Source organism: Hemibagrus wyckioides, linkage group LG08 (genome assembly GCF_019097595.1).
Source record: "Hemibagrus wyckioides isolate EC202008001 linkage group LG08, SWU_Hwy_1.0, whole genome shotgun sequence".
In the NCBI taxonomy this organism is placed as follows: Eukaryota; Metazoa; Chordata; class Actinopteri; order Siluriformes; family Bagridae; genus Hemibagrus; species Hemibagrus wyckioides.
Genome location: NC_080717.1, coordinates 8,189,717 through 8,201,676, shown reverse-complemented (window position 1 = coordinate 8,201,676; position 11,960 = coordinate 8,189,717). Strand labels below are relative to the sequence as shown.

General features: G+C 38.5%; 1 protein-coding gene across 1 annotated transcript; it reads left to right on the top strand.

Annotated features, from left to right (window-relative positions):
* Positions 1–210: 210 nt before the first annotated feature.
* On the top strand, positions 211–7,770 carry wfs1b (Wolfram syndrome 1b (wolframin)). The gene is made up of 8 exons (XM_058397664.1): positions 211–401; positions 1,788–2,021; positions 2,418–2,494; positions 2,651–2,795; positions 3,776–3,949; positions 4,046–4,123; positions 4,206–4,369; positions 4,528–7,770. The coding sequence occupies exons 2-8, from the start codon at positions 1,790–1,792 to the stop codon at positions 6,361–6,363; spliced, it is 2,706 nt and encodes a 901-aa protein (XP_058253647.1). The 5' UTR covers positions 211–401; positions 1,788–1,789; the 3' UTR covers positions 6,364–7,770.
* The last annotated feature ends 4,190 nt before the right edge of the window (positions 7,771–11,960 follow it).

Genomic DNA, 11,960 nt, shown 5'->3' with positions numbered 1-11,960 from the left:
CAGTTATTGGCAGAAAAGCTCCATTTTTGTGAATTTTAAAAAAATATATTGCCATTACTAATTTTTTTCAACTCTGTTTAAGTACTTTTAAGTTTTTGTCACCTGACGCCATTATTGTGGACTTTTATTTTGCATTCCTGATCGCACATACACACACACACAGGAAGTCTGGTCTGAAACGTCGTTTTTTATTATCGCCCAATCAAAATAGTCGCAACCACAAGTGGGCGGGCTTATGTCTGGACGAACAGCAGTGTACAGCTTCACTTTCCACTGCACTCATTCTTTTGTTATGAAAACAAAAATATCAAAAAGAGAATGAAACAATGATCGACTCGGTGACTCTGTAGACATCTAAAGCAACGATCGAGATCAGCTTTGTGTCCTGAGAGAAGCGCTGGGTGAGTGATTGTAGCCTGGTACATGTGTTTTATAGAGACACTTTACACGCCTTTGGTTTGTTGTTGTTTTGTTTAACACACCTTTATATTGTTCACTTACTTTCTTCTGCCGCCTTTGCCATTTTATTTGACTGTAAAGAACAAAAGTGTCATATGATCAAGAAGAGAAGGTTCATTGCATTACAGTGTGTACAGGTCATCCTCTTCAGCCTGTCCCCAGAGTTATGTATAGCCCTGACAATGGAAATGCATGATTTGTTTTAGGAGTCGCTGCTATTTCAAGCCATGCTTTATCTCAGTGCCAGGGACTTCACAAAGATAAAGCTGTCCTCCTTCAATTATCATCCTGGGAGAGTCCCTAGGTTTCATCAGCCTCACATGATCCCATCCTCGGGGTCAAAATCCAGCCGAACAACTTTCGTTTTAGGACGCCTTTCCAGATAATCCCTTTCATTATACGCATAATTACATAGTTAGTTAAAGGCGATCATTTCAATAGAGATAAAACTACTACTAATAATAATAATTTCTCAGTTTCATTATTTTGCATTTAGTGTCACAGTCGATATCTGTGTTGCAAGCTCTATTCAGTTGAAGTTCTCTAATTCATGAGCGAAAAAGCGCGTATTACGTCATGTCTTAATTTGCATATTGCTTAAATCGGATTGATAATTTGCACATATATATATATATATATATATATATATATATATATATATATATATATATATAATTTAAAACAGACTTTTATTATTTATTTATTATTATTTATTTTCTTTATTGACAGTGCGGTTGAACAATAAACAATATTTTCTTTATTTTCTTTATAGACAGTGCTTAAACAATAAATTCAAATTAATGCGCTTGCTCAAATACAGAACAACAGCCCTGTTTGATGGACACAGCTCTATCCAAAACCACATTCTAGTCTAGTACACTAAACAAATTAGGCAATAAATAATAAATAAATAATATCTGTGGAAAGTTCATAAGTAAAAGACGTATGGCACTAATAAGTAGACAAGCAATTCAAATGAAAGTTCTTGGAATAAGTCTGTACTAAGTAGTGGCATGGAATTTATTTTTTATAATGATACAGTTGAACACTACAAAACATTTCGAGAACTTGATTGAGAGCAGGGAACTGTGAGCAACGGGGAGCTATTTATGTATTGCTTGCAGAAGCAAGAACTTGAGCAACACTGTAAGAACATCAAGCATAAATCATTTCCCATTTTTAATGCAATTTCCAAATCAAGCTATAAGAAGGAGACTTAGGTTAAGAAAAAATGGAAACAAAACTTAAAAAAAGGACCACAGAGAAAAAGGAAAGTTACTATTCTGACATTTTCCCCCCTTTTATATGTATTTCTTTACTTTTATTAGAAATGGACCCATTTACTCCAGGATCGCCACCTTCTTCTCCTACTGATTCCATCTCTCTAGCATCTCTTGTGTCTGGACATGCTTCTCGCACAGCTTCCTCCTTTTCAACACCAGGCCCTTCCTCTCGGGTGTCTCCACCCTCTCCTCCAGCCCCACAGACCGGTCGCGCTCAGCTAAATGCAGCTAGCGATGTGCCAGAAGGCAGGGCCACCAGTGGATCTTCTTCTCCTGCAGGTATTGGTGTTCTTGCAGCACACAGGCTTTCTGTTTTGCAGTTTCTCGATCTCAGTGGAAAAGCATTTAATCACGTGGAAGCGATTCCTGACAATGAGCAAGTCATTGTACTTTCTACAAACCATGTAAAAGTTCAATCTCTGCATGTGTGGTCACATGCACAAGCATATGCAAATAGGATATTTAAATCGGGCCACGAAGCTACAGTACACCTTACTCTCACACACTCCTTGTTTCTGTCAAATAAACAGGACTGAAGCACATACTGCACATTGCACACTGATATCATCATGATGTGTTTGACAATAGGCAAGGAGCTTAACAGCTTTTTAAAAGTATGTTGCGATAATGTTACACTTTAAATGCGTGTCTGCTATTCTCCATCTGTTCTCCTAGGAAACATTCCAGAGGAGCTGGACATAGAGGAGCTTAAGAAGAGGGCTAAGAATGGAGATTCCAAATCACAGACTGAGGTCAGAATAACACACACACACACACACACACACATCCATACAAACACACAAATACACATCCACACAAAATAAGAGTAAGTTGCTTATTAATTGTCATCATTATAATAATCAGCCATTTTAGAGGCTGCATTTAGGAACTGATCTGTTGTTTGGCAGGTTGGCAGGCATTACTTGCGGCTGTCTGAGCATGAAGATGAAGAAGTGAATAGTGTCACAGCAGTAACATGGCTTTTACAAGCAGCAAAAAACGGAAGGAGGGATGCCGTGAAACTCCTGCAGTTTTGCTTGCATGAAAGAAAAGGTACAGTGACATGTACCACACATAAGTGGTGGCCGTGGAAAACAGTTTATATATAAGGTTTGGAAAATTTTGTTGTTGTTGTTTTTTCAACTGAACTAGGCAATTCTAATAGGTTTATTTAAATGTAACAGCATCAGGACATGTTGTTATTGGAAAGTAATCACACCATCCCGTTCGTAAATAACATGTTTTGTTCCTTACCTAATCTGTATATTTTAAAACACTGTCTTTATACCGTCTTTTATTCATAGACTACAGGAATTTTACAGCCACATTGTTTTAAGCTGGCTTTTTATCTAACTAACGTGATCCTTGCAGAAAAACTAGGAATGTTTAGTAAGAATAAAAACATTTCTACATTGATTTGGTAAAATATGTTTTATGTTTTCTTCCAGTATTGGTGTCAAATTATATTATAGGAAGCAAAAAACAATTTTAGAAAAAAATGATTTTAGTCTCTTCCTGTTTTCAGCCACATTGACATCAGGCATGCTTTCCCAGGCTGATATATGAATATATACATGTTCATTTTAGTAAGAATACCTGTAAACCTGCTTTCGTGTAGTTATTTAATCAGCTATTCATGAGGCAGCAGCACAATGCATAACATCATGAAGGTACAGGTCAAGAGCTTCAGCTAGTGTTAGCCTGCAGACCCTCTACACACAGGATGTATTTAGTTTTCACACCATTCTGTGTAAACTCAAGAGACTGTTGGGTGTGTGAAAAACCCAGGAGATCACCAGCTGCTAAAATACTCAAACCAGTCCGTCTGTCAGCAGCAACCATGCCAGAGAGATCACGTTATTCCTCATTATGATGTTTGCTGTGAACATTAACTGAAGCTCTTGACCTGTATATGCATGATTTTATGCATTGTGCTGCTGCTACATGATTAAATGAATAAAAGATTGTATGTGAGTCTTCAACAAAACTTGTTTGTATAGTTGTTTATGATTATACACTGATCTGTTTTGAAGGCATCACAGCTGAAAATAGAGGGGAGGTGTGTGCCTTGGTATCAGAGTCACGTTTTGAGCGTTCTGTGAGGAAAGCGGCACTGTCCATGTACTGGAAACTCAATCCGGACAAAAAAAGAAAGGTATCTACCTCGGAACTGCTAGAAAGCGTTAGCCACTACAACACTGAAACAGGTAAATATCACACATGGCAATGGAGTTGTAGATGTGGCAGATGTCCTGTAGTAATAATTCTACTCTGAGGTTGAATTTTCCTTTCTGTTCCTCTAGATGGCGCCACAAACAACATACTTTCAAGTCCAGCTCCGAAACAGAGGAAGGTCTTAGAACGCCTTGTCTCCAGCAGTGGTATGACTGCAAATTGTGTGGTTTTATGTTACTATGGGTGTAAACCAGAGATACATGATCCTTTGTATTTATGTTTCTCTAGGGACTGAGTATGTTGGCGTCGACGATTTTGTCGAAAATGCCAAGCGTTATGCACATGGTATTTCACCATCACTGGATTTTGATGCAGCAGTAGACAGTGATGACGATGACGATGATGATGATGGACCTGTGAAGAATCCAGATGAGTTACCTTTGCATCAAAAGGTATTAAAATACAATTAAAAAGGAAGACCGTGTATACTTGGACAAGTACAAGTACAATATAAATGCAAAAAAGCCTTCAGAAGTGAATTACCTATACGGTTGACCCTACTGGGATCCATGCTGATCTATGACTTTTCTGTTTCTCTGTGATATTGTAGATACTGAAGTTTCCCCTCCATGCTGTGACAGAGGTAAAGGAGGTGTTGATTGATTGGGCTTCCCGCGCTGGAATGCAGTGGATCAGCGCCCTTATCCCGACTCACCATATCAACACTCTTATTTTCTTCTTCATCATCTCCAACCTTACTCTAGACTTCTTCCTTCTTGTCATTCCCCTTGTCATCTTCTACCTCTCCTTCGTCTCGATGGTCATCTGCACGTTGAGGGTGTTCCAGAATAGTAAAGCATGGGAGAGCTTCAAGACCCTGACAGCTATGCTGGCTCATTTCGAGCCAGGATTGGACCTTGAGCAAGCTGAGTCCAACTTCACCTGGACTCATCTGGAGCCTCACCTGTACTTCCTGCTCTCCGCAATTTTCCTCATATTCTCGTTCCCTGTGGCAGATAAGTCCTGGCTGCCTTGTTCTGAACTGGCCACAGTGGCTGTCTTCTTCACTATAAGCAGCTATCAGAGCCTGCGTCCAGCTGCTCAGCAACATGCTAGACTAGCCCTCCTTGCACAGTTTGCCTCTGCAATTTGCTCTTTCATTAATGAGCTGCTTGGGGGTTGGGTGGGCCAAATTGTGGGAGGGTCATGGTTTAGAGTACCAATCTGTGATTGGTTGGTGTTGCATGTGGGTGTGCCTTGCATTCTGTACCTTCACCTCCTGTACCTTTGTGTCAGAATGAGCACAGCACGAGGGTGGCAAGGGTCTTACAGCATGCTTCTGCCCTACCTTCTCTGTTTCACTTGGTGCGAGCTATCTGTCACACTTCTGCATGCATCCACTGCACTCGGACTCATGCGCACAGCTGTGGGCTACTTGCTTTTCTTCTTTGCTCTACCTGTACTTACTCTAGTGCTGGCAGCTGCATTGCTGGTGCAGCTAATTCAGTGGTTCCTCGCTCTGGAGCTGGCCAAGATGGCAGTGACGGTGTGTGTTTGTGTGGTGCCTGTTTTGTTGAGGTGGTGGACTCGTTTCAGCGTGTCGCCTCTTGCAGTGATCCGATCTCTGCGACGCAGTAGCATGGTTAAACTGATCTTGGTTTGGATCTCCGCTTTGTTGCTCTTCAGCTGGTTCTATGTATACCGTTCTGAAGGCATGAAGGTTTATAACTCCACTCTTACCTGGCAGCAGTACAGTGAGACATGTGGCCCTCGTGCCTGGAAGGAACGCAACATGGCGCACACCCAGATCCTCTGTAGTCATCTTGAGGGCCACCGCGTCACGTGGGAAGGTCGTTTTAAATACGTCCGTGTGACGGAAATTGAAAACGGAGCACAATCAGTTGTCAACCTCTTGCCTGGCGTCATAGCAGACTGGGTCCGATGTCTTTACGGAGAGGAGTACCCAGCCTGTGACGGCACCCAACCGGGGCCAGATCCGCCTCTTTGCCAGCTTAAAGAATTAGCAAATCACAGGTGTCATGTGAAACGTTTCGACCGCTACAAATTTGAAGTGACTATGGGTATGCCGCTTCAGGATAAGAAGGGCAAATGGATGCAAGAATCTGATGATGCAACCAAAGACATAGTGCTCCGGGCAAGTAATGAATTCCGTGGTGTGCTGTTGGCACTCAGTGCAGGCAGTGTTGTGGAATTCAGTACTGTTCTGGAGGGCAGGCTGGGCAGCAAGTGGCCAGTGTTTGAGCTGAAAGCCCTTCACTGTAGGACTTGTACCTCACCTTTGGTACCTACAAGACGGCAAGTCAAGATAGAGCAGGACTGGAGGATTAATGCCCGTAATTCATTTGCCTTTGCATTTAACTTCCTTTTCCACCCCCTGCTCACTGCCCAGGTAGAAGATGCTGTGCCTACAGAAGCTGCAGTGTGATAGTGGACTATTCACTCTGAATATGATAATCAAGAAGTTACTAAGCGCCTGTCACTTTTTCCCAAGGTTGTGAAGAAATATTTATTGTTGACCAATAGTTTTCTGCACAAAGTGCTGATATACCAAACTATGTCAATAGTTTGAGACCTAACCTTCTCTGTCAGGGCTAAATGTAAAATAATTAAGAGACTCTTATTCAGGATGGTGGCCAAGTAGGGATGACATTTGTATGACCTTAAGGGGTGTAAGTAATGCCCTTCCAAGTGCAAATGATTAGGTGTTTCTTACAAAGAAACACAGTCTACTGCCAAGGCTCCTTATTTCAGTCAGTGTTGTGGACCAATTTTCTCCACAAAGAGCCATTATAGTTGTAGTTTTTGCATTTACTTCAAAAACTTGCAGCCACAGTGAACCTATGGGCAAAATTGGACCTGTTATAGACTTTAAATTATTCACTAAGGAGCTCAGGGTAAGGTAATGGATGTTATTTATGGCCGTGTTCTATTTTTCTGGCTTTTTGCTGGACTAAGCACTATTTTCAGTGGAAAATTACTATTGACAAAATACTTTAGTCAAAGACTAACGAAAAATCTAGCACAACTATCATATTTGTTATATGTATGAGTGTGTATGGATGAGAGAAATCCTAAAACATTTCCTACAGAAACCAGAGGTCACTATACATTAAATCTTAAGGGATCAGTTTAGCAGGTTTTGCCCCATATTTAAGCGTAGCACAAATACAGTAGTACACTAATTTCGATCGGCCACAAAATATCTCACTTGTTGAGGTATTTGCACTCTTCAGATCATAATTAGGAACAGCCATCCAATTTCACAAACAAAACACAACTATAAAATGTGTATTAATGCTTTCTTTTCTTATTGGAATATATAATATTTATTTTTTTTAAATGTTTGGAGTGATTTAAATATTAATGTGGTCCTTAGTTAAGTGGAAATGTGTACAAGAATTTGTCGATTTTTGATCAATCGTAATAGATATTTCCAATAGAGGAATTACTTTTATTATTATTATTATTATTGATGGCTTTATTTAGATTACTGATTATTTGTTATTCTATGTGAATAAAATCAGCACAGGGCATTCTAGTAGCTGGTTAACGGTGAAATTCATTTCATATAATTGGAATCATGGTACTGTATGTGATAAGCAATTTTTAAATACCTTTATATGCCATTTGATTCGTTATATTACACAGTAATTGTATTAGTAGTAAGAATTGTAGTAGTAGTGTACTACTGTATAATGGAACTTGGAACCACTATTACACATGTACACTCACAACACTCATTTTAACCTTCCTGAGCTGGACTCTACACCAGTATACGGTTTTTCACTACTGTAGTATCGCACTAAGATGAATAAAAGCAGTTCTTGAATCAGCTGTTCCCAGTTTTTGTTTTCTTTTTTTCTCATGTTCTTCGGTACCAGTGCTTTAAAGCAGATGTTGGTGGCAGCATCGAAACAGGAAGATATAAAAGGATGTCTGCTTTTATACATGAAAGAGCCATAAAACGATTTTTTTTTCGTCTTCCAAGGTTGTGTAATAGTGCATAACATGGTGTAAGCCCAATAGATGTCAGTATAGCCAAAGGGTGCATTTGGAATTCCAAGAAGAGGAAGATGTTTACAAGTATGTACTGGTCTCTAATATCTCTACCACGCTATTAAAGCAGTTCATGTTGGTAGGTGCAGGAGTAAGTAACCTCAGTTTAATGGGTACACTGGTGGGGTGTTTTTGGTGGGGTTGACCTTAACTATGTAGTGTGCCAGTGAATGTCATATATTCAGTAACTGAAGGTCAGTCGGTTCTCTTGGCTGGAATATGTGCTACACAAAGACAGTTCATTATAAAACAGCCTGAAGAAAGTACAGACCAAAGATATTAAATGCTATCCTCAGGCATAAATGGTTGTTTATGTCCATGTAACCCAAAGATAATTAAGTGTGATGACATTGTTAGCATGTTGTTTCTAACATCTGTTTATGAAGTCTTTTTTATCAAGCCAGGTGGCTCCAAAACACACAACCTCTGTTTTTTTACTTATTCAAAGCATGAAAGATGAAGAACATCTGGGTAATGTCATGACACCATCCGTTCCTGGGCAGATCCTGGAAAAGACATCCAGTTGTTTTATAATTCAAAGAAACTCCTGGCCATGTGAAAACAATGTCATGTTTATGAAGATTAATAAACAGTCATGAGGTCTGTACTGCAAGGGAGATGTTTAGGTATGAGCTAGAGGAGTAATGACTAACATGGCACACATCCTCATAAGAAGCCTCTGAGGTAACAACATCACAAATTTATACAGTATATTGATGCCATAAATTGATATTTTAGCACAAATTAAGGAAAAAAGGATCACAATCTCACGAAGTTCAGGGCTCACGTTGTGGGTTTTACGTAAAAAATTCATGGCTACATGATAATGTAGCTGCATAGAATTGGAACAATTTTGGTCTTTTAAGATTATTACTTGTCACACTATACAAGATAATCCCAATAAATCTTGCCTAATGTCAATAAGAGATTATACAATAATGTGTTTATCATGTCATATTATACCATCAAGATCCTATAATTATAGACCTATGATTAGAGAAATGGACTGTGTTCTGCTTATGCTATCATTCATCATGGCGTGAGCTCGTGCAGAAACGAACATAAACATGGATAAACGGAGCTTGCGTAAACAGAAACATTATTCAAAGTGAGCTTGAGGTAATATGTTTATTAACATGTATGAATGATGTTTCACCAGTACTACTATATTATTTGTAGCAGTTTTGTGAGTTTTGCACAATCCCATGCTATCTTATCCTTCTGTTGGTGGATTTTACATGAACATTTCAGCGGTGGTCAAACTCAAGAACTTGTTTGACATCTTTGTTCACGATGGCACTAAATAGCCTATTGGTGATGATGTCACATTTATGAGTAAGACCACCGATCTCAATTTATGTTAAAAAAATATATTTTACAACGTAAAGCAACATAATTAGTATAGAACATGGGAAGATCACACTCAATATATGGCCTACATTTAATTATTTCGTGGCAACAAATGAAAAAGTCTGTGACAGAGGCTAACCATGTCAAAACACCAGTGATTCCAGTATTTTGCATCAATAGATTGAAATAAAGTGTAGTATTATCAGTTATCTCCAGTTCATAGTTCATACTTGATCTCCATTTTTAATATCTAAACAAATAAAGTTTATATAAGCTTTATATTCACTGGGATTGCATGTAAAGGGAACTGGGAACATTTGGGAACTGGGAAGTTTGTTTCATATACAGAAATGTATATGCATAACTGTAACTTTGAGATGAAATGTTACTGCCCTCTACAAATAAATAATTGTTTTGTATCAAAATGGACACTTTTCAGTAATCATTGTTAAAGTTTTTGGTCATTTGCTGGCATATTTTTCATTTGCACATTTTGCACTGTATTGTTTTGTGTTGTTTTTGTATTGTCTTCTGTCTTGCACTGTTGCACACATTGCACTCTATGTAGCTAGGACAAACTTTCTGTGTCTAGCTCTGTGTTGTTGTTTTTGTTCTGTAGATATATGTTGTTATAATGTCTTATGTAGCACAAGGGTCCTGGAGAAATTTCACTGTGTACTGCGTCAGCTATATGTGGTTGAAATAACAATAAAAGCTACCTTGACTTGACTTGACTTAATTTAGGGTTAAAATAGAGAAGGCCAACTACAAAGTGATTTCTGCTGTGTTAACAGCTGAATTGGACAGCCACAGACATGCTTCAAGCCTGAATTTTCCAGACTTCCTTTCCCTGAGTGACTGGAGGAGTGTCAGTGACTAGCAATCGGATGTTACCTCCACCGAACGCCAACTGACACACGATCAGTTTCTTGGCTATGCTATGAAAAATAACATTGAGGATACATTTGAGGAGCATGTCCCAATCCAATTTTATACAGTTTTATTTGACTTGGAATTAAAACCATCCATTTGACTTGGAATTTTTTACTATAATCTTTTCTCAATTGTACTCAGAAGTATATTCTGGTAAAACCTCCCCCAAAAAGGAACTTCCTTAGTTACCTGATTTGTGATAGAAAAAGCACATGTTGTTTTTCAACTTCACAATAAATACACCCAGAGCCTTATAGAGATCTTCCATACTCAACCATATAGACTTGTTTATTACAGCAAAAGGTTCTCTCCTTATGCATACCTCCATAGGAATTTCCTGAGTAACTTACCATAACAGTTAACATGCATTTTAATCAAATTCACATTTTGCTGTCAAATCCAATCAGTCAAGTTCATTCATTCCTTAATCCATCTTCAGTAACCATTTTCTACCTGGTCAGGATGATGGATCTAGAGCCTATGCCAAGGCATGGGGCATGGGGCAAGAAAACACCCTGGATGTGATATTCATACATAGTCTTAATATTTTGGGAGGATCAAAGGATCAAACCAGGAACCCTGGGCCTGGGAAGCAGCAACTTCATGAATTTAATGATTCAATTAGAATCCATCAAGGTGGGATTTTAAGAAACATGTCTGACTGTCTGAGTTCAGAGTTCATTCTGTGAATAAATGTCTCCTAAGTAGTCTTATAGTGTCATGAGACTGTAACATCACTTTCATGAATGGGCCCATCATAGGGTTTGGACAGACAATATGCAATAATTTGCAGTACATAAACGGTTGCAATATTTGATGCAAGGCAAAGTGAGATCGGTCTTATATACAAAGGAATGCCATAGAACTAACCAGTACTTCCAAGGATAATGGGAAAATCTGGAACACACCATTGTTTTAAAAGTGTAAGTGCTTCAAGGAATAACAAAGGAATACATTATTTAATCTACTAACTGATGTTCCATTCTTTCCAGGAAACCTAGCAGAAATTCTTGGCAATATCTTTTTTTTCCTTTAAGCCATATACTCAAGCACTGATGAAAGTAATCCCGTATTCACCTATTCGCAGATTATCTGGGTAATCATTTGGCAATTTCACAGAATAAATTACTGAATGGAATTAGAGCCTTTATTTAAGACTTTAAGATTGTATAACAATAAATATAAAAAGGTTTTGAAAAAAGTTGTTTCAGAAAGTATTCACTCCCCTTCACTTTTTTTACACAATTTTTCTATTGTAAATTTGCTGTAAAAATTTATTTATTTATTCATTCATTCATTCATTCATTCATTCATTTTCTAATTTGGTTTCAGGCAATCCCCTCCCACCGGCCAGCTCTCCCCTATCAATCCTACAAGAGTGAATGAAGGCTAACACATACTAACACATGCAAATCCAGCTAGCCAATCATGTCTTATTTAACTGTTGCTCATGGGACAGTGTAACATACTTGAAGGACAGTGTCCTTGTATATGTGTCCCTGTCCTGTGTATATAAGCTTATAGACAAAAATGATTGCTTAATGTCATTGTAATTAACGGGGGAAACATATACCATGTGTGTAACATATCACAGTATCTCACAAAAGTGAGTACACCCCTCACATTTTTGTAAATATTTTATTAAATCTTTTCATGTGACAACACTGAAGAAATGACACTCTG

Excerpts from the sequence above, each read along its gene's own strand:
- wfs1b (XM_058397664.1), top strand. The coding sequence starts at position 1,790 with ATGGACCCATTTACTCCAGGATCGCCACCTTCTTCTCCTACTGATTCC. Across the intron at positions 2,495-2,650 it reads ATTCCAAATCACAGACTGAG|GTTGGCAGGCATTACTTGCG; the intron begins GTCAGAATAACA and ends GTTGTTTGGCAG. Across the intron at positions 3,950-4,045 it reads CCACTACAACACTGAAACAG|ATGGCGCCACAAACAACATA; the intron begins GTAAATATCACA and ends CTGTTCCTCTAG.